Source organism: Oenanthe melanoleuca, chromosome 1, assembly GCF_029582105.1.
Source record: "Oenanthe melanoleuca isolate GR-GAL-2019-014 chromosome 1, OMel1.0, whole genome shotgun sequence".
In the NCBI taxonomy this organism is placed as follows: Eukaryota; Metazoa; Chordata; class Aves; order Passeriformes; family Muscicapidae; genus Oenanthe; species Oenanthe melanoleuca.
In genome coordinates this window covers 91,023,873-91,045,136 of record NC_079333.1, presented here as the reverse complement: position 1 = coordinate 91,045,136, position 21,264 = coordinate 91,023,873, and the positions used below count along the sequence as shown (strand labels likewise).

General features: G+C 37.3%; 1 protein-coding gene across 1 annotated transcript in view; it reads left to right on the top strand.

The window, feature by feature from the left end:
- The window catches only part of PUDP (pseudouridine 5'-phosphatase), a 61,751-nt gene extending 53,838 nt beyond the window's left edge, over positions 1–7,913 (top strand). The window contains exon 4 of the mRNA XM_056485671.1: positions 7,334–7,913. Coding sequence (XP_056341646.1) covers positions 7,334–7,510 — 177 coding nt within the window. The 3' untranslated portion in view covers positions 7,511–7,913. The remainder of the gene's footprint in view (positions 1–7,333) is intronic.
- The last annotated feature ends 13,351 nt before the right edge of the window (positions 7,914–21,264 follow it).

The window sequence follows — 21,264 nt, the reverse complement described above, 5'->3', positions numbered from 1 at the left end:
GAGGGTGACTGAGCACTGTTGCAGGTTACCCAGAGAGGTGATGGAGTTTCTCTCCTGGAATCTTCAGAAAATAATTATGACTTCTTTAGACCTTCTAAATACATAATGCATTCTTATTAAAAATTTGTTTTTTCCAATAATAATTGTATTGATCTAGTAGAACTTGAGTGCACTTACAGTTAATCCCTCATTCAGGGTTAGGAGAGTGGGTCCATTTAATTATTTCTCATAATAAATACTTCAAAAAGAGTACATCATACATAGTGTGTGTAAAAATGTGGGTTTTATAATTGATTCTTTTACTTTTGGTAGATATCAAATTATTTAGAAATATTGTATTTAGCACACAAAAATAATTTCTCAGGTAAAGAGAATTATGTAAGAAATTTTGAGTTCTGAGTGTCATTTGTTTGCAGAGTCAAAGCAGTTTTGCAAACTAAGAGGCTGAGAAATCATCTTTTGGAATCATGAGGACAGTTACTTAAATAGATCTGGTTATTGATGTAATGAGGCCTTTCATTTCAGATGTGGTATTTTTAGATTGCTGTTGCAAAAATAAATTATGGAATTATGACATTCCTAACCATAACCCAATGTCCACATGTGAGCTACTGTTGAAAGAGCACATTCATAAATACTTGCACAGACATTTTGTGGATTTAAACATACAATCAGCTTTGGGCATGCCAGGTATAAGATGGTAGGTTGAAGGGATGAACTTGTATGATTCAGATACTGACCAACAAGAACATTTATATTCTTCTTAACTTTAGGAGTTAATACTTTTTCCAGCTTAGTTGTATACATTCTTCTTCACTTTCCTCTGAAAATATATATTGAGAAGAGAGAATTGTCATTTTTAATATTTTTGGGGTTGTTTTTCTGTAGTTGAAATACATAGAAAATAATTACTGGAATTTTGTTAGTGTTTTGTTTGTTTTATTTAAAAGTGGTAGTTTCTGGCTTTGTGCTTGAAGTTTTATGCTAATGATCTTAAATATTTTCTTCAATTACTTTCAGCTTTGAATTTTGAAAGAAAGTCTCCTTTCTTTCTGATCAGGAAGAGTTAAAGTGTAAAACAGCTATATCTCTCCAAATCACCCCAAAATGGTGACACTCTTGTGTACAGTTCAGTGAGAGGCTTGTACTGAATAGAAAAAAAAGGACCTTTTCCATGACGTTTTTGCACTCCCATTGAAAACGTTTTTAAAGGTTAATGCCTCTTCTCACCCTTTCTCTCTCTATTGAAGAAATTAAGAATTAACCTATGTCTGAAGCATATAGAGGCTGTTATTAACACTTCCATCAGAGATTACACAATCATTAAATAATGTTTAGATCAAATTCATGTATATTCCATTATGCAGGCTGATTTTTTTTGTGTGGGAAAATAACACTGGTCAAGGAGGCGTTATAGAAGAAAAATAAACTATTGCCAAAATAGATTTTAAAGGATTTAGCTTGGTCCATGAGAATCAAGTGCCTTCTGCAGCATCTGCTGAGGCAGCTGTAGGCAAGTAATGGTGTCCAGTTACCCAAAACAAGCAGGAAGGATACCTGCTCCACCAGCCTGCAGCTATGGGTTTGTCCACATTCCCTGTGGAAAAAAGTTCATTGCTGTTATTCAGGAAATACTTATGCTGCCTACTTCCAGTTTCAGTTTGAGACATAGAATTTGGATGCAGCAAAACAGTTCTTCTTTTGAGTGTTCCTGGTCTGTATTTCTGATGTCTTTGTTCATGAGATGGGCCCAGCCTCTTCTCCAATGTGTAGTGTGATCATGCAGTAGGTAACAGGCAGAAGATGGAACACAAGAAACTCCTAGATTCTTGGAAAACCGTTTTCACCATAGGGCTGGTTGCACCATACGGTTTCGCTGTAGGGAGCAGGTGTCCAGGAGGTATGTGGAATCTGCATGCTTGAAAATGCTCAAAGCTCTCCTGGCCAAGGACCTGAGCAGTCTGCTTTGGCTGGACATGTGTTGAGCAGGGTGTTTCCAAATGGCCTTCAGGCACCCCCTCAGTGTATTTTGTCCTGCAGTTCTGAGCTTTGTGTGCAAGGTGCATTGCTTGAATGTGTTGTGTATTACATGTCAAGGAAATCTGTGGGTCTGATAAAGATAGTTCTCTGTGGAAGGGAAGGCAGCACAAATTAGCTATTTCATTGTACAGAATTACTTTTTAGGCTACATTTAGAGATAAGTGACATAAAAATCCAGCATGTTATGCAATCTGAGTAGCCTCAGTAGAGAGGATCTTGAGTATTTGCCTTGTGTTCTCCATAAAAGAACAATTCCCTTCTATGGCTAATCCAAGCTGCAGTTGATTCAGCTAGATTTCTGCTGCCAGGATAATTGGACACTGTTTCAGAAATGCCTGAGAATTTCTTGAGACCTGTTAACACAAGTTACCATACAAAGTTCCCAGTGTGCTGTCCTTAAACACACAGTGCTCTGTGAAAAGAGTGCTCCAGCCATCCGGAATGATCAGAGTAACCCCGCATGTAAATGTGACCTTCTCCCTGCCTCACAGAGCCGCTGTGTCTGGGGCTGACTGTCACTCACAGAAACACTTCCTTTCATTTGATCAAGTCTTCAAAACTAGCAAGAAATATGAAATTTCTCCTCCTTCTTCTGCATCCAAACCATCTTTTTCCTTTTGGCCTTCCTTGAGATAACTTTCTGTGATCTGGTTTGTGAGAGGAGCTGCTGGTGTAGTCTGAAATGTAAAGTGGCATTTATGTAAGAGCTAGAAACCCAGAGTGATCATTATGTGCAGATGTAACACTTTTTTTTTTCTTTTTTGAAATTATGCAAATGTTTTTTTTGTTTTGTAAGTTTTATGGTAAATAATTTGATTATTGTATTGGTCTGCAGCATACTCTTAGTAGTGAGTTAATAAAAATCTGAATTAAAAAGCATATGTGCATGTAATTTCCAAACAGTTTTTAATATGAAACATTGACTCATAAAGAATGGTGGCTGTAGTTAGTATGCTGAATATTCTGGCACTTAATTCATTTGATTTTAAGTTTCCAGTTTATTCATTTGTTATAGCATTTAAAAACCTCTTGGCTTACTCCTCATTTTCCTTAATGGAACTAAGTTGTGGGGCTTTAAGCTGCATTACTTTCTTAACAGCATATTTAATATATTTCTGTTTTCCCTGGCTGGTCAAATTGGCACATACTTAAAATAAAATGAAATGTAATTCATTATTGTATTCAAAAATTGGATTTTTTCCCAACTATTTCTGGAAGGAGTGTAAATCCAAAGATTAGGGGAGAAACATTAATCATGTTATTCCATTATTGTTTTTTCTTAATTCATCAGAGAATTAACTCAGTAGGAGGCCAAAACTGCAAATATTGCAGCTGCTTAAAATGAATTCATTCAATAATATTTAAATAATTCTGATAGTAAATGGGTCACCCAGAAGTACATTTTCCCCTTTTTCCTCTGTATTTGGAAAATCAAAACATAGGAAAAGAGAAAACACAAGTTAAGCGAAAAATAGCCCAGCATCTGTGTTATGATGTTAAAATTGTTGTTTCCTCTCTTTTTTTGTGAATTTCCACACCTCCCATAAATAACAAACAGGACCTTTTAGGCATCTCAAGATTTTGTATGGGATATGGAGGGATCTATGCTGTATTCTGAATTATATTAGGGTTCTTGAAAATTTCTGGGTCACTCATCTGGAAGACATTGAGCAAGGAAAAAATTATAAAAGTTGTTGAACAAACCACAAACAGTCATTGCAGAAGTAATGTCTTGGAGACTGATAATTTACTTCTTAAATGCTACTTGGTTTTGAATTTTAACCATATAGTATGGGCTAGTTTTTCACAAAGAAGAAAGTAAAAATACTTCTGGCAATGAACAGTCAGCAAGATATCTGTAGAAATGAAAGGCCTGAGCACCTTCTGGTTTACAGAAATCAAGTGTCAATTCTGATATCCATATGACCTGGCTGTACTTGGTGAATTTCTTGCTGCAGCCTGTCTTGGGGTTTTTTTTAGAGATATGGTAAAATTTAAATTAGTTGTTAAACACTTACAGAAGACTGTATTGTGCACATACACATAATGTATAGGGGTACCAAATATTGCTGCAGTGCAAATTTTACATATCCCCCATCAGGCTTTTGACCAGTTGATAAGATTATGAAGGGGGAAAGCATCAATGAAAAATAAAGAAGTTACAGAGTATAAGATTCAATCAGTAAGAAGCCCAAAACATATGTCACATTCTGATACCAAATGTTTCTGTGTCATTTGAGGACAGATGATGAAAACTTTCTTTGCATTCTTTCTTTACAGAACAATAGATGGTAGTGTTAAACTTGCAGATGAATTCTGTATGTATAAATCATGGCATCTTCAGTCTGTTTTAGAGCTGATATAGTGGTATCATATGTTGTGATACTTGTTTGATAAGCACTTGCTATGCATATATATTACATTCACAGGTCTTCCAAAATCTTTATTTTAAAACTGCTTTTAATCTTTTATCCTTCCAGCCTTCTTGGTTATCACTAACTTATGGATACCCCTGTTAGTCACATAATTATTCCATCCAGACTTTTGCAGTATATAAGGTAGAGAGGGCCTGCTGTCCATACCAAGAGCCAAACTAACACCCTTTTCTTATATTCTTACATTTAATGTAGGAGGATGAGGTAATGAGGTGCTGCAGTAATATTATTTCTTCCTCTGATTAAGTGATTAATTTTTCTTTTTCTAGATTCATAGAGTGAAATATAAATTAATATACTTTACTATACTTTTTTTAAGCATTTAGTTAATTCCAAAGTGAGAACTGTCCTATATTAGTATGACCTTTTGAGACATCTCATAGGAGTAGTATTGATCAGTGACACAAGTTTTAGAAATAATGCACAGAAGCAGCCAGAATCTCAGCTGAAGTCTGTATAAATCTCATCTGTCTCTCAGTTGGAATGATGCTGATGTTGTAATACTTATGCAAAATGGGAAAGAACTTGGCTGCTTTCATATCTCTAAATTTAGTGTGTGGGTGGTCCAGGACAGTGAAGAGTTTATAACATCTCTATGTATTAATAAATCCATATTGTGTGTGAACCTCTGTAAACTTTCCGTCATCCATTAAAATTGTGACTGCTGTTAACAACAAGTTTCAGTTGAAAGAAAGACTTAAGGAAGACCCAATACACTTATTTCCTGTACCATGCAAGACACTATAATTATGGGTCATTTGCCTGGTTTCTTTGGTAATTAAGAGTTTTAATTGTGTCTAGTTCCAGGGAATTAGTTAAGCTTTTCATTATGCATATTGCCTTCTGTAATCATCAGCTCCTCTTGTACAGTAAGCTTAGTGACGTCGTGGAAGTCATTTAGGTCTTTCAAGGCAGAGCAGCAAAGTACATTCTTTTGTATGAGCTGGATCAGAAGAGGTTTCTGAAAGGTCTTGATAATGCTCTTCTGTGCAACATTTAAGCTTATTCTTTAAGAAGCAAAGCCTGTCAGTGTTTCATTTATTGTCCTCAGAGTGCTTTAGGTCATGAACTAAGCTATTGTTAAGAACAAAACCTATAGGCAGAGCCATGCTTCTATTCTAATAGCAATTGTACAAAGCTTTCCAGGATCTTCTGGTTACATATTTGTAGTTAGTAATAGTGATAATGATCAACATTTGAAAGTATGCCATTGTTCAGATTGGAATGCAGTGACTCTATGAAGGAAATGAGCGCAAAAGAGATTGGTGTGATTCCTTTGGCTCAATAAAAATCATTAATTCTTACTTACATGAAAGGTAGAAAGCACCTTTTACTATTCTCTTGACAGACTCCCAGGTTGTTGCTGATATGTTGAAAGGCAAGAATCAATATTTTAAAAAGAATGGAAATCAGGAGAGGGTCCTTTCATTTTTCTTCTTCCACATTTCCTGATAGATGGGTATATATAGGGCAGACATTTAAAATATCTTGAAAAAATTTCTTTCCATTGAATGTAGTAAAGCTTTTGCAAGTTGCAACTTGGTTCCCTTAGAGCACAGCCAGAACAAAGACTCTGCATCCTTTATGTTCTACAGTGAAATAGTTGTGTGTTTAAGAACCTAAAAGGTGCAGTATGATATTGTATGTTCATAAAATCATAGAATATTCTGAGGGGACTCAAAAGGATCATCAAAGTCCAACTGCTGGCCCTGCACAGGACAGCCTCAGGAATCACACCATGTGCCTGAGATCATTGATTAGTAAACGTGAGGAAAATTGCCCTAACCATCCCAACATCTGTTTTCAATTACTAAAATTACTTGTGGCAGTGATTGTGGCATTAGTAGTAGTAGCTGTGCTAATAATATTGATAATAAATGCAGCATGAATTGGAGAAGTGTTAGAAACCATGTATCAGTAAAGATCAGGATTTTTGAGGTCCTTGAATGCCAAAAGTTGCTTTGGGTTATCCATGACCAAAAATTCAAACTGAATTTGCAGGTCATGGAAAGGGAGAGGCAGGAAGAAATGCTTCATTATATAAATTCTGGAATGAGCTCCAGAAACATTGTCTTTCATTACATAAAATTTCAGACCATATGATTTTTATATGTTTATCTTATTTGTTTATTGTTCAATATTCTGACATTAAATTACAAAATCCACATAAATAATGTATGATTGTTTTTAACAGCTTTGCTTCCAAATTGCAATCTGGAATGATTGTGACTATTGTAAGGCATGGGAGTTCTACCTAGCTAAACTCTCTCTTCTCTAAATATATTCTTCCAATATAATTGCATCTTTTCTTTCTCATCATTGCTTTGGAAGAATTAAGTATGACTTTGACAGCACTCTTCTGATAAGCTGTGTCTGCCTCCACTCATCCAAAGTCCTACTGTTGACCTGGATAGTTTAGTGTTCCCTATACCTTGTGTATGTAGGAAATGCCACCCATACCTCTGAGTGAAAACACTGCTTTTGCCATTTTGCAGGTTGTAAACATGGTTTGGAAAAGCTAAATTGCCTCCTTATAAAGGTATTTAGGGACTTGCTTAATTTTACTTTAAGCTTGTGATTAAATACATCCCTGTAAAAGCACTTAGGAACATCTGGAAAACCAGTTTCTGGGATTCAAGTAAGTGTATTGATGTTTTTTGAATTGAAATTAATTAAAGGTTAATTACCATGCAGATGTTCAAACTGAGAGGTTTTCTCTTGTTCTAATTAGGAGTGTCTAAGCCAAGAATGAAATTTCGTTTTCCTACTAAGTTTCATTCAGGATCATTCTCTCTTTTAAAACAAGCTATTAGAAGTTCATTACAATTATTTTTTCCTCTCACCTCCTTGTTTCTCAGTGTGTTGTGTTTGAAGATTCACCACAGGGAGTCAAAGGAGCCCTGGCAGCAGGAATGCAAGTGGTTATGATTCCAGATGAAAATTTAAATCCAGATCTTAGAAAGGAGGCAACACTGGTGCTGAATTCCATGGAAGATTTCCAACCAGAACTGTTTGGTTTACCAGCATATGATTGATGCCTTATGCCTATGAACTTGTTCTTTACTGGAGATAAATTAAAAGTTAAATGAAATTTTATTTTGATTTTATTATTGTTTTTCATCTTTTTCTCAAAACTAGAGCACAAAAATCCTGTTAACACTCAGTCTTATACACATTACCTTTGATAAATTATCTGGAATGTTTATGATACGTCCTTTTGATAAATGCTAAATTAAAGCAAAGTTAAGTGAATCCAACCTTGTTCTATTCACATCATAATGTTTTCTGGGAATATTATGAAACTATTTAGACAATTTATTGTAACTGCATTGGAAGCTTCTTGTTCTGTCTCCACCTGAATTACTTACTGCTTACATCATAATCAGAAATCTGTTCTGGATTGCCTTTTATCCCATTAAAATGTTTTTGACACTGTTACTGCTGTCAATATGTTCATCCTTTTCCTCATCCCATTGATGTCTTGGCCTGGCTACCTAGAACAGAGGGTATATAAAGTTAAGAGAATAAAGTGGGTGTTTATTAAAGGCCCTCAATAGATACACCTTGGGCAGTCAAAAGCCTTCCAGAGGCTACACCCAAGATGGACAAAGGTCATGAGTTTTTCTGACAGATAGAAATTTGGTCCATTTGCATATCAGAGGTTAACTGTCCAATTATAGCCTCAAGTAATGAAGTCATATTCCCCCAGCTCACTCTCTCCCCTACAATTCACTTTTATTTATTCTTTTTGGGGCCTCTGACTGTATGGTGTCCTTGGGTTCCAGGCCCAGAGGAATTGTTTTGTCTGACCACACTATGAAAACACTAGTTAACACTTTACATGAAGTTTAGAGTTATGCATTAATGCAGCACAGGATTTGAAAAATAGAAAGGCTAAAATCTTAAGGCCTCACCATACTTGCCCATCTATTCCACTTGTATTATGTTACCTGTTTTGTGTCCCCACTTCTTTGCAACAGGGATGCTGTTGTACTTTCTGTGTTTTTTTGTTTTCTTCTTAGAGGTTGCATAAGATTACTTCCAGACATCCCTTAAAACCTCCATTATTTCGTAATTCTGTCATCAACTTTTCTGATATTTTGATCACCTGCTAGGAGCTATACAAGGTTGTATGTTCTTAGAATTTAGCCAAAATGTTTTGCATCTTATTTCTTTCATTTCCTTATATCCTTCTTATAGTCCATGTTTCTTGTAGCCTTCTCTTTTATTCTTGTGAAATAAGTGTGTCCTGTCTCTGTGCTTCAATTCTGATAAAGTTATGGCCCTAACTCTTTTATCCAAATAGCTTTCTGTAGGATATCCTTAATATCCATTCTTACCCTGTCCTTGAGCCCTTGTTTTTCACCAGTTTTTCTATAGGGAGTTTTTTAAACTATGCATTTCTAAAGTTCAGAAATTGCAGATTTGATTTAGATAAATACTTAAAATGTATTTTTCTGGCTACCATAATTTCCATTAAACGTTTATGTTGTCAGCTGTCCTTCTTACTTCTGTCTTTTTCTGCTATCTTGTCAGTTCAAGAGTAAGGACCTCTTATAAAATACTAGATGCATAGACAGGTTTTGGTGGAGTCCACAATTACAAGTATGACATGATGGAAGCAATGTTCTTTTACCTTGTCTAAAAGGCAAAGTATATATACTAAAGCCATAGTATTTATGTAGGTTTATGACAGTTACATAAGATTAATTATTGTATTCAGCACCTAAATCCCTACATTTCTAATGAGTATCCATGAGTATCCTGAAATATGTCAAATCGGATAATTTCCTTGTATTGCGAGAAGACTGCTCTGAACTTGGGGTTTTTTCATAGGTTTATATATGATCTTCCCCACAAAACTATTTTCTAGGCATTCCTGGTGTTTAACTGATTTAGATTTAAATCAGTTTTGTCAGGAACAAAAATTAATTAATTACAGACCCTTCCATATTCGTGGTGAATTTCCTTACATTTTCTTCCTTCTGTATTTATAAGAAAACTCAATTTTTTCTTGTATATAGATTGTTATTATTTGCTTTTATAGTAGTCTGTTAATACCCCAAGAAATTAAAGACATTTTATTCTATAAGGTCAATCAGATGTGACCAAAATTATACCAGAATCTTTATATACATATAGTATAATGCTTTGGAGAATTAAATGCTTTCCATTCTAAAGATCTGTAGGCATTTTTTCAAAAAAGAGTAAATATTGGTTCAGTGTAAGTATTCTCCATAGTATGTTGTTTATTTTGGCCATATGATAGTCATAACTAGTTGTATAGTGACAACGACCCGTGCCTGAACTCCAGCCTGAACTCCATTTCTGGTCTTCCCAGGCAAGATAACAGAATTATTGCTGTATAATTCCTCCTTCAACTTATGTTACATAGCACAAAGTTTTACTGTAGAGCAATAATTCTGCGCTTTCAAGTGTAAAACAGGTGCCTGTTGGGATCCCCTTTGTTCATAATTACTGAATTTCAACAAGGAAGTTACTATGTAGAAGAAGCTTTAATAAGCTGTAATTAATAACTTTTTCAAAGTTTTGCATATATTTAATTTAACTGGTGAGTTTTGCAAAAAAATAAAAGTGAGGCATCTCATTTATACTTTGAAGGAATTGTCATTGAAGTAATGAATGTTTTTTTAAAATGTAGATGCAATAAATATATCACTGACAAAATCGTGACCACCATGGTAAGACCAGCATAGTTCTAATTTAATAGCGTTATCTTTATGAAAATTAATGATCAGAAAAATACTGCTCCTTAATTAATCTGCAAATTCTATCACATACAATTTTTTTCCATTTATTTAGTATCCTACCTGACAGTTGTCAGTGAAATTATGGCCCTAAACTGAAGTCTGTGAATCTGAGCCATATGCCATAGCCGTCCCATCGTTCTGGAAAAATTTATTCCATGTCTTTTTCAGCTTGTTGTTCACCAACTTCCTGGTCCTGTGCTGAACCATTTAACTGTTACTGAAGTAATTTTGACTGTTTTTAGCTTTTCTCCTGACTGAATGAGAAATCTAAACAGCACACAAAATTAAATCCTTTTTCTACAGTAGCCCCAAAAATCCTGTCATCTCCATCATATGCGAGGGAGATATTCATGTGTGCAGTAGATGACTGTAGCCTGCCTGATTAACCATGTACCAAGTATCAACATATGTTTGTATATATTTCTTTACCCAGTTTTTGGTTGGATTTATGGCTCTGTAGCTCTATCATCTCAACAACATCTGTTCAGAAAAGAAAAAAAGAGAAAAAGGATTAAAAACTTGGATCCCCTCCCTTCCTTCCATCTGCTACTTTCCAGATGAAGTCCTGTTCTGACTGAACTGAAAAAAATCCATACCAGATCCTGGCTACAGATCATGAGAACATTTGAGCAATCAGGACATTTGAATGTTCCATCTGTGTTTTTATGACGAGGACTGCTAAAAACTAATCCAAAAAGTCTATCCTCTAACTCAGCAAGCAGACTTCAATCCCAGTAAATAGTTAACACATGCTTAATTCATTTTTATTAAGCAAAGAATAAACACCAGCTTAATTTTAAGGATACATTGAATTTTATTTGGCTTAATATAGACCATGTGCTTCAAGCATATCCTGAAAATTGTTCCAGCATCCAGAACATAAATGCAAAAATTAATGACCAAGTTTTTACCATTGAAAAATAGGATCAGCACAGCAAGATGGAGCTAAATTCAGTCATGAAAATAAATTATAAAAAGGAAAAAAAAAAAAAAAAAAGACAAGTTTGAAGTTTGTGATGTACAGAGTATCGTACTGGACCTTAAATTCATTTCCACCTCACAAGTGAATTAGGATTTACATTTTACTGGAACTTCAATGGTATTAATTTTGGTAGAATTTCCAGATTGCAAAGATGTACATAAATGGGGTTTCATTGAATATATTCACATAAAAATTCATTGCTGTGGAACAGGATTAATTTTAAAATGCAGTCTGACTTCTGTGAAGCTTGGTATTTGCCTTCTTCAAATAAAGATCAGAAAAAGCTCAGATATTCATTCCTCATTTGGATTAGATGTGTTTCTAAAGAGTGCTATACTTAAACCGAAGAAACCTCTGCCCAGAATCACTCATGTTGCATATATTCCAAAAAATGTCTTCAGTAGAATCCAAATTAGAAAAAAAAAATCATAGTAAGAAAAACTGCAATTATTTTCTACTACTTCACAATTCATATGTATCTTTAACAAGTAGAGAGTGAAGCTTGAAATTTGCTGCTTTCTTGCTAGTTCTAGATACTGGTTATCCATATCAAAATCTGCTTTATTTTTTTAAATCTAGATAAATTTAGATACCAAAAACACTAGCGAGGCAGTAAGTTCCACAATGCCACAGGCCATATCAAAGATTTGTTACTAATTATTTTATATTAGAATAATGTTAAATTATATTATATTATATTATATTTCTGAGCCTCGTCTGATTCTCTGCCTGAGACCATGAAAATTAAAGGAGTCTTTCTAATGTTAACCAAACAAGTTCCGAAATGTTCAAATTTTATCTCTGCTCTCCGTTTTTTCTATTGCACGTGAACTTTAGAGATTGAAAAAAAAAAAAAAAGTGAAATACAGTTAGGCTTCACTTGCAGAAAAATCTCTGTACACTTTGCCAGAAATTCATAGAAGTGACTTTGTGATATACCAGAACAGCCACATTTCTCAGTGATTATCTCAGCTGCTGCTTCTCATGCTCCTGCACTGGACTGTTGTAGTTCTGCTGAAGAAAGAGAAGGTAAGTGCTACACTAGGGAATGTTTTTCCTTTTCAGAAAATGCTGAAAGATGTTCAATAGTGCTACACCTTGAGAAGTGTCTTATTGCTGTAGCAGAATGTAATTTCAGCACAGTAGTTTTGTCACATAGAAATATTTAATGTGTTTAACTTACTGCAGAATATCTGCAGAGACATGGATATCATAAGCTGCTTTTAAGTAGGGAGAGAAGAGTTTTTATTGCAGTACCAAAAAATGGAGACGAGCAGGGATCATGAGGGAAAACAAGTGTTAATCCTTGCTAAAATAGCATCTTGATTTTAAATATGTGAAGACTATGTAAAATGTACTGAATCTTTTTATTACTGTGTCCTCATTCTTGGATATTATCCAGAACTGCTACATTTTTCCTGAAAAATTGGAAAGCTGATTAAGTCAAAATGGATTTCCTGGAGGTCTATGACTGCAGCCTTGTAAACGATCCATTACAGCCCTCAACATTGTTCTTATTTCAGATGGCTGCATTTGAAACATTGCAAAACCCATGGCATTTGGTTTATTCAGACCAAATATATTAGGTAACTGATTTTATGTTTTTCAGTGCAGTATGAGACAGAAAAACATGGTGGATTTTTCCCCTCTTTAAAGCAAATCTTATTGTAAGATTTATTAATCATGTCATCCTGTCATAGTTCCTTAACCTGATTTGTAACTCTTAGTAATGATTTTTTTAATGTTATGGAGCACATAGGTGACTGAAATCCATGTCTGAAATTATTTTTTTGTCTGGAGTGTCCTAAACACATTCCATGTGTCCTAAACACATTTAATTCATCAAATAATTGTTATTTTTGTTGGTTGAAGGAACTTGGTTTGTGAAAATGTCAAATGGGCACAGGTCCTTTCAGTTCTGACTTTCTAGTGAAGACTCAACCGTATCAGGAATAGGTTGCAAACCTCTTCTGGTACAAAGGATTTTTTGCATCTACATGAAAGAAGCTGGTGCGTAGCTGTCATCTTCTTAAAACCAATTCTGTATCTGATAGGAAATTACTTGCCCTTGTAACCTCAGCAGAGAGTGCTGTATCCTTAGTGAAGTTCACACCTGTATAAAATTTTGCTGAGAGGAAGAGTAGCTTGGCTTGCAGAGCAGGACGTAACCAAAAGTATGTATTCTATCACCATCTGTTACAACCAGGTGGGACAGTGCTCTTTATCTTTTCCACACCCATCCTTCCTCCAGGGGAGTATCTCCTGTTAATGGGCCACTGAGTCTCACTGCATGACAACATCCCATGGGGAGATGCTCCACCCAGGGGCAGGAGCCAAGCCTTTCCTACCTAGATAAAATATGAGATTTGGAACATCAGAGCAACCTTTTTCCACTGGATTCCAGAGGAAAACCAGACCTTTCTGCACCACTACTGGACCTTTGGAGGAAAACTGCACCTTCTACAGGAGCACTGCTTCAACAGAACCACATCTGTCACTGCAGCAGGACTGTAGTCACCATTTAATGGGACTGCTACCAACACCCTGACTGACAGGGTGTCAGGTTGTATTCTGACTCTGACAGTGTTTGGGGTTGTTTTTTTTTTGTTGTTGTTTGTTGTTTGGTTTGGTTTGGTTTGGTTTTTTTTATTACTGCATTTTTTTTAAACTTTCCTAGTAAAGAGCTGTTATTCCTATTCCCATATTTTTGCCTGAGAGCTCCTTAATTTCAAAATTATTACATTTTCCATTTCAAGAGAGGCTCCTGCTTTTCTTAGGAGACACCTGTCTCTCAGACCAAGGTGGAAAGAAGGGAAGGGAAGGGAAGGGAAGGGAAGGGAAGGGAAGGGAAGGGAAGGGAAGGGAAGGGAAGGGAAGGGAAGGGAAGGGAAGGGAAGGGAAGGGAAGGGAAGGGAAGGGAAGGGAAGGGAAGGGAAGGGAAGGGAAGGGAAGGGAAGGGAAGGGAAGGGAAGGGAAGGGAAGGGAAGGGAAGGGAAGGGAAGGGAAGGGAAGGGAAGGGAAGGGAAAGGGAAGGGAAGGGAAGGGAAGGGAAGGGAAGGGAAGGGAAGGGAAGGGAAGGGAAGGGAAAGGGAAGGGAAGGGAAGGGAAGGGAAGGGAAGGGAAGGGAAGGGAAGGGAAGGGAAGGGAAGGGAAGGGAAGGGAAGGGAAGGGAAGGGAAGGGAAGGGAAGGGAAGTTTCAGGGAAGGGAAGTTTCAGGGAAGGGAAGGGAAGGGAAGGGAAGGGAAGGGAAGGGAAGGGAAGGGAAGGGAAGGGAAGGGAAGGGAAGTTTCAGGGAAGGGTCAGGGAAGGGAAGGGAAGGGAAGGGAAGGGAAGGGAAGGGAAGGGAAGGGAAGGGAAGGGAAGGGAAGGGAAGGGAAGGGAAGGGAAGGGAAGGGAAGGGAAGGGAAGGGAAGGGAAGGGAAGGGAAGGGAAGGGAAGGGAAGGGAAGGATCATTAGGCCTGTTCACTGCATTGATGTGGAAGATATTTCTGGTTAAAAAATCTGCTTGGCTCCTCCAAGCTTTAAAGAAACTGAATATTTCTAAATTATATTTACTTTTACTATTTACTGCATTTTGGCCACAATAACCTCTGCAGTGTTACAGGCTGGGGACAGTGTGGCTGGACAGTGCTCAGGCAGAAAGGGATCTGGGGGTGCTGGTTCAGCCACTGAACATGAGCCAGCAGTGAGCCCTGGTGGCCAATGGCCCCTGTACTCAGCACTGGTACAGCCACACCTTGAGTGCTGTGTCCAGTTCTGGGCCCTCAGTTTGGGAAGGACCTTGAGATGCTTGAGCGTGTCCAGAGGAGGCAACAAGGCTGGTGAGGGGCTTGGAACATAAACCCTGTGAGGAACAGCTGAGGGAGCTGGGGATGTTCAGCCTGGAGAAAAGGAGACTCAGGGGTGACCTGATCACTCTCTACAGCTCCCTCAAAGGTGTTTGTAGCCAGGTTGGGGTTGCTCTCTTTCTCCAGGCAGCAACTGACAGAACCAGAGGACACGGTCTTAAGCTGTGCCAAAGGAAATATAAGTTGGATATTAGGAGAAAGTTTTTCATGGAAAGAATAATAAAGTACTGGAATTGTCTGCCCAGGGAAGTGGTGGACTCACCATTCCTGGATGTGTATAAAAAAAAGACTGGATATGGCACTCGGTGTCATGGTTTAGTTGAGGTGTTACAGCATGGGTTGGACTCAATGATCTTGAAGATGTCTCCAACCTATTGATTCTGTGGATCTGTGATTTTGTGCTTCTGTGATAGTTAGGTTACCAACCTTCCCCAGAAAACAGAATTATCACAATAAACTCTACTTTAAAGAGACACTGCTTAAAGGACTAAACAGTTAGTATCAGCACCCCATGGGGAGGTTTGCATTTCCTTTGCAGTGATAGTGTAGATGGCACTTCCAGGTGTAGATGACCTAGACTGATGTTTAGCTAATAACAGCACCCAACATGCATCCTTTGCAGAGCAAGCTAAATGCATTAACATTTACCTTGGTTGTGGATTAAGATTTACAGCTACCTCCAATCTTCTGTGCTAGTATCAGTAGCCAGTATGACTAATCTATAAATAATCTGTCATTCTATTGTATCTGCTTCTAATTGATATATTGAGCATACCAAAAATTGAAATTGAAAATTTAGGACAGCCTATATGGGAAGGATTGCATACTGAGTATCTGAGATGTGTTCTTACAAAGGTGACTGAGACCATCCTTTGGGAGCTCTCACAGTTATTGGTTCTAGTCTGCCTGTTATTTTTACACAATATCCTGCATTCTTAATTCATTAATTTCCAAACTTTCTGCTTGCACTTTTCATTCCCTTACACCTGGTTTTTATTAAAAAGTCATTTTTGTAGGAGTATTAGTTGATTTGTTGGTTTGGTTTTTTTTTGGGGGGGGGGATTGTTTTTGTTTGTTTTTGTTTTTTGTTGCTTGGTTTATTTTTGGTGTTTGTTTATAAGAGTTAAGTAACTGCCAAATAAAATAGTTGCTTCAGAGACATGCAAGTGATCATGGTTTAGGAATGGGATTCTTCAAATGAGTGCTCCCACTAAACCCATGCTACCACTTGCTCCACCTAATTTTTCTCTCCTTTTCTCCTTCAGAGGGTGGGAGACGAGAACTAAAGGCACAAAAGGTAAAGATCATGTGTTAAGATAAGAACAATTTCCTAGCAACTGCAATCACAAAAAGCATAGAAAATACAGAGTAAAATACAGGCACAGAAAACAAAGAGTAACAGCAACAATATTAATAACAAATAGTATAAGAAAAGGAATTATTCACACAGAAAAACTCCCTGATAATAGACAATATCAGATGTCTCCCTCTGCCACATTTTCTCAAAGAAATGCCTTCTCCCTGGAAGAGAGAATCTCTTCCTCCTGCTCCCAGCAATAACATGAGGTGGATATCAGCCATGCCCCCTCCTGGCTACTGCAAAAATTAACCCTGTCTTGTTTGGAGTCGGGACAGAATAAAATTATTTTCTCAGATGTGCTGTTTCTAAGACCTTTATAAGTACAAATTACCATTAAAGACTAGAAAAACATCCCTTCAGGAGGGTTGTCTTATGCTGGAAGACTTTCATTAGTTCTGTGCACTGAATTTGTTCTATAGCTAAATATCCAATCCACTTTATGCCATCAGGCTAGGCAAAATTCATCAGCAATTAATTGATGTGAACAATACTACAGAAAGTTTTAAAAATACTGCAGATTATAATGATTTTTAACAAATTATAATAGCATCTTCCTACCTGTTTTGGTGGCAGTGGCAAGAGTAAAAATGTGCCACACACATTTTTTGTTTGACTAGGATTGCTAGAATGAAGGAAAAATATCTCTCATGAGAGGCATGGGTAATTGCAGCTCATAAAATCCTCTGTTAAATGGGCTATACATCTCACAAATATAGGCAGGCAATCTCCTTTTAGCCCATCTCTCTCTCCCCTGTTACCTTCCTCTTCCCACCCCCCTGCCAGGTATAAACATTTGGGCTTAGCCTGTGCTTCAAGTTAAATACAGGGACTAATATATATTTAAATTCTGAACAATAGATCAATATGTTTGGCAAGACTGAGCACTGTGGTTCATATGAGCTCATCTTTGAAGATAAGAAGTCATCAGCAGGTATGTGACTCTAATACTGGTGATTAAATGCCATCTTCCCTGCTGAGTTTCATGGCTGAGGTGTCATTCTTGGTATAGTATTTTTAAGTTCTGTTAGGTTTACATAAAAAGAAATAAGATAAATGCTCTCTTCAAATGTATGGCTAAACATCTGAATTAATTCCATTTGCCTTGATAACCAAAAAAACCCCAACTATTCTTGCCAAATTAATATTATTTTAATAGTTGCGGTTTGTACACATAGAAAAATAAAAAATTTGTTGTTCTTATCTGTCTTGCTTAGTAACTTTTCTCTTTAAATGTAAAATATCTGAAGAAATGTCTGATAAAATTTTATATAATCGTCCAAAACAAAAACGTCCAAGAATTCCAAGTTCCCATGGTTGTTTGCACTTATTAATTAGACAGTCCTTTTCTTTTCTGACCTAAAAGATTCCCAGGGAAAGCACAAGCTACTTCAAATATGAAGAGGGAAAATGTGCATTCTATCAATTAAATGAAAAACAACCTGAGATTTATTTTCAAGAGGTAAAATTTATTATCAAGGATTTTAATGGGAAACACCACCTAGTTCTTTGCTTTACAGTGAATCTTATCCTCATATTTCTCAGTTTACAGCCCAGCATGCTGGCACAGTTATCACTAATGATTTGAACAAAAATCCCTTTTGATGTAGAAGATTAATTAATTCACTGGGATTCCTGAAATGCAAAGCCAACCCATTGCATGGACCACATTTATCATGTACATTCAGGACAAATAACTAAACTATTGTAAACTAGAAGAGCTTCTATGACATAAAGCAGCTGACATTAGTGATGTTATCCCAAGGGAAAGATAGGAAAAAGGTATCAATGACCATGAGCAAAATGTGCAGATGGTCAGTGGTCATGTGGTTGCTGCAGAGTGGCCTGATGGCAATTCACACCTCCCTGAACCCCTTTGGTGTCAGGAGCCACCTTCAGTGCTCAGAGCACCTTGCACCAGGAATGCAGAACTGTCTCTGTATTCAGAATGCTTGGAGTGAGAATCATCACCACTGCAAAGCCTTATGCCTTTCTAAAGTCCAATGCAGAGCAGAGAAATCTTCAATTATTGTTCACTAATGATAGGATGATACTCCCCCACCCCATACTTGCAGGGGTTTTTTGGAAATGCATGCAAACTAGTTGAGTTATTCAACTCCTTTAGTTGTCTGATTGCACAGCTGATTACAGACATAAACAATCAGCAGACGTGATCTTTGCAGATGGAATTAATCACAAAACACAAACAAAAAAGTATGATTGTGATAAGTTAAAAACTTACAAGCCAGAGAGCTAACAGCATTTGAAATATTGGAAAAGTATCAGTGTTGCATTTCAGCTTTTTAAAAGAAATTTGCTTTAATATTATTATATTATATTTTAAGTAATAGGTTTGTAATATTTTATAGGACCACTGGTGCCAGGAGTATTATAACTCCATAACTTAATAACCTTGAAAAGAAGATGTCAGATCTACCAAAATATGGTATTTTGCCTATTTAATTTCACAATCATGGCTGTCCATCTTGCAAATAAAAATTTCTGTTTAAGATCTAAAATTAAGAGAAAATAAAGTAAAACAAATCTGTAATAGCAAACAAAAAACTGGATCCTAAATAGAATACAAGTAAAGCCCTAGCTGTCCATTCTGTCTATGAAGAGACCACACTTTTATCCCATTTTCTCTTTTTCATTCATTCTCTTTTATCCCTTCAAATTTGGAGCTCAATAACTCAGGATTGCTAAGTGTACTTCCTCTGTTCAGCATAGAAAGAAGTTAGCATCTCAGAAACAAGTATTACAGACTGAAAAGATCACTTTTCCTACATTAAGCCAGGGTATGTGGAAGCAAAGTTTTTGAGCTATCTTCCCACACTGTGGATGGGAGCAAAGGTTGCATCAGGTCTAAGGTGTATGGAGCAGGGTTAAGATATCCATCAAGTAGATTTTGTTTGGATTGTTGATTCTGCTTCTTTTTCACTTTTATTCTAGTGTAAATGTGACCAATCACCATGGAAAAGACATAATAAAATGCAATTGCAACCCTTCAGCTGCTTAGTGGAATTAATATCTCTGTCCTTTTCCTGATGTGTGTTTTCTGTGGGTTATTGTGACTTTAGAGCATCAGGAGGCCTCCTGGGAATTCTCCCATCCATGCCCATCATGGAAAAGCTGTTTCAACACTCTGTTCTAAGTTGTGGACCCAAAGCTTCCAGGGTAGCAAATAAGCAAGGAAATTATGTGGTTAGTTTTTCTGTTTGGGGCATGACTTCTTTGTGTTTGAACATGGAATAAAATAAAATATAATTAATCCAGTGGACAAAGTAAAAGGTTTCTTTCAGTATTTCTGTTCTCTTTTGGGAAATATCCAGATAATATAGTCCCTTTGTAGGTCACAATAAAAATACTTCCATTACAAAACTTACTCTGAAGGATGTTAAACTCTCACTCTCACTTGGATGTACCATCAGCATGTCTACGTAATTTGCATCAAAGAATTATAACAGAAGTGTCAGAGGAGTTCTCTACACTGTCAAGGTTGATTTTCAAAAGTGTTGAAACATAGAGGATGTTCAGGAAACATCTGGAACAAAAATTATTGTTGTGCCAATATATAAACAAGACAGAATAACCTATTTAGTATAAGGTTGTCATAATAAAATCAAACTTAGAAAAAAATTAAATTCCTGGTATGGGATGGGGGATAAAATTAGAGGAAATTGAGAAGTTGTATTTTCACCTTAAAAAAGGTTATAACAGTACAGAAATTATAGGGTAAAATACAGTTGCTGCTCCCTGGAGGGAATGCAGTTGGCATGCTCAAAACTATTCCATGATAATTCCTCACACCCATCCAGGGGGATGGATCAGAGAGGGGAGCAGTGTGCAGACACCAGGCCCAGCTCTGTTGAAATCCTTGCAGGGAGGGGAGCTCGATGGTCTTGGCAGCTGAGAAATGTCAGCCAGGGCAGACAGGGGAGATTCCTGCTGCTGAACCTGCAGCTGTGGTGAAATCACTCTCCTCCAGTGAGCTTGGTTCCCTGTAACCTGATTGTATTTTCAAGGCACACCTCCATCCCAAAGTTACCCCCATCCAGGATATGACCACCCCTCACTGGGCATGTGCTCTGTATTTTGTTGACTGTATCTTTGAGATGAAAGTGAGAGAATTTTTGCACCAATCAGTAAAAGAGTGACAAGAGCCACTTAAGTGTCACCTAAACATAAAGAGTCTTTTCACCCAGAATGAACTGTCCTGGTAAGCCACAGATTTGAAACCACTTGGGATCATATGGGATGGGTCCACAGGAAACGAGTTTCTGGTGCAGAAGCAAACACATTGGTTTGGAGTTGGCAAATCTTGCAGGCAGGAGGCATGCCCCCTATTCCAGCCAGCAGAGAGGGTGCCTGCAGACTGCACATGCACACCACCTTGTTCAGTGCATCATTGTTCAGCAAACTGCCCACTGCACAGGAAATGCAGACAGGCACACAGAGCCCTCACACAAACACAGGCAGTGCCAAGGGACTCATCCTGCCTGTCCCACTCTGCCTGAGCAGGGTGAGGGCTGGCTAATGAGGATATAGAAATACATGCCAGCATTGAGGCTCTTTCCCACAGCTGTGCTTGGACAGCCAGGCTGCCCACAAGAGCTTTTATCACCCACAGACAGTATCCTCACTCTGGACATGTTAATTTTAGATATGTTGAATTTTGAGCCAGAACTAAAGCTGCCATTGTAGCAGTCTACAGCTTCCTCAAGAGGGGAAGCAGAGGAGCAGCACTGGTCTCTTCTGTCCCATTTCCAGTAGATGTGTCCCTGGTCCCCAAGCTGGAAAGCACTTGCCATGTCAGCTTTCCTAAAGCAC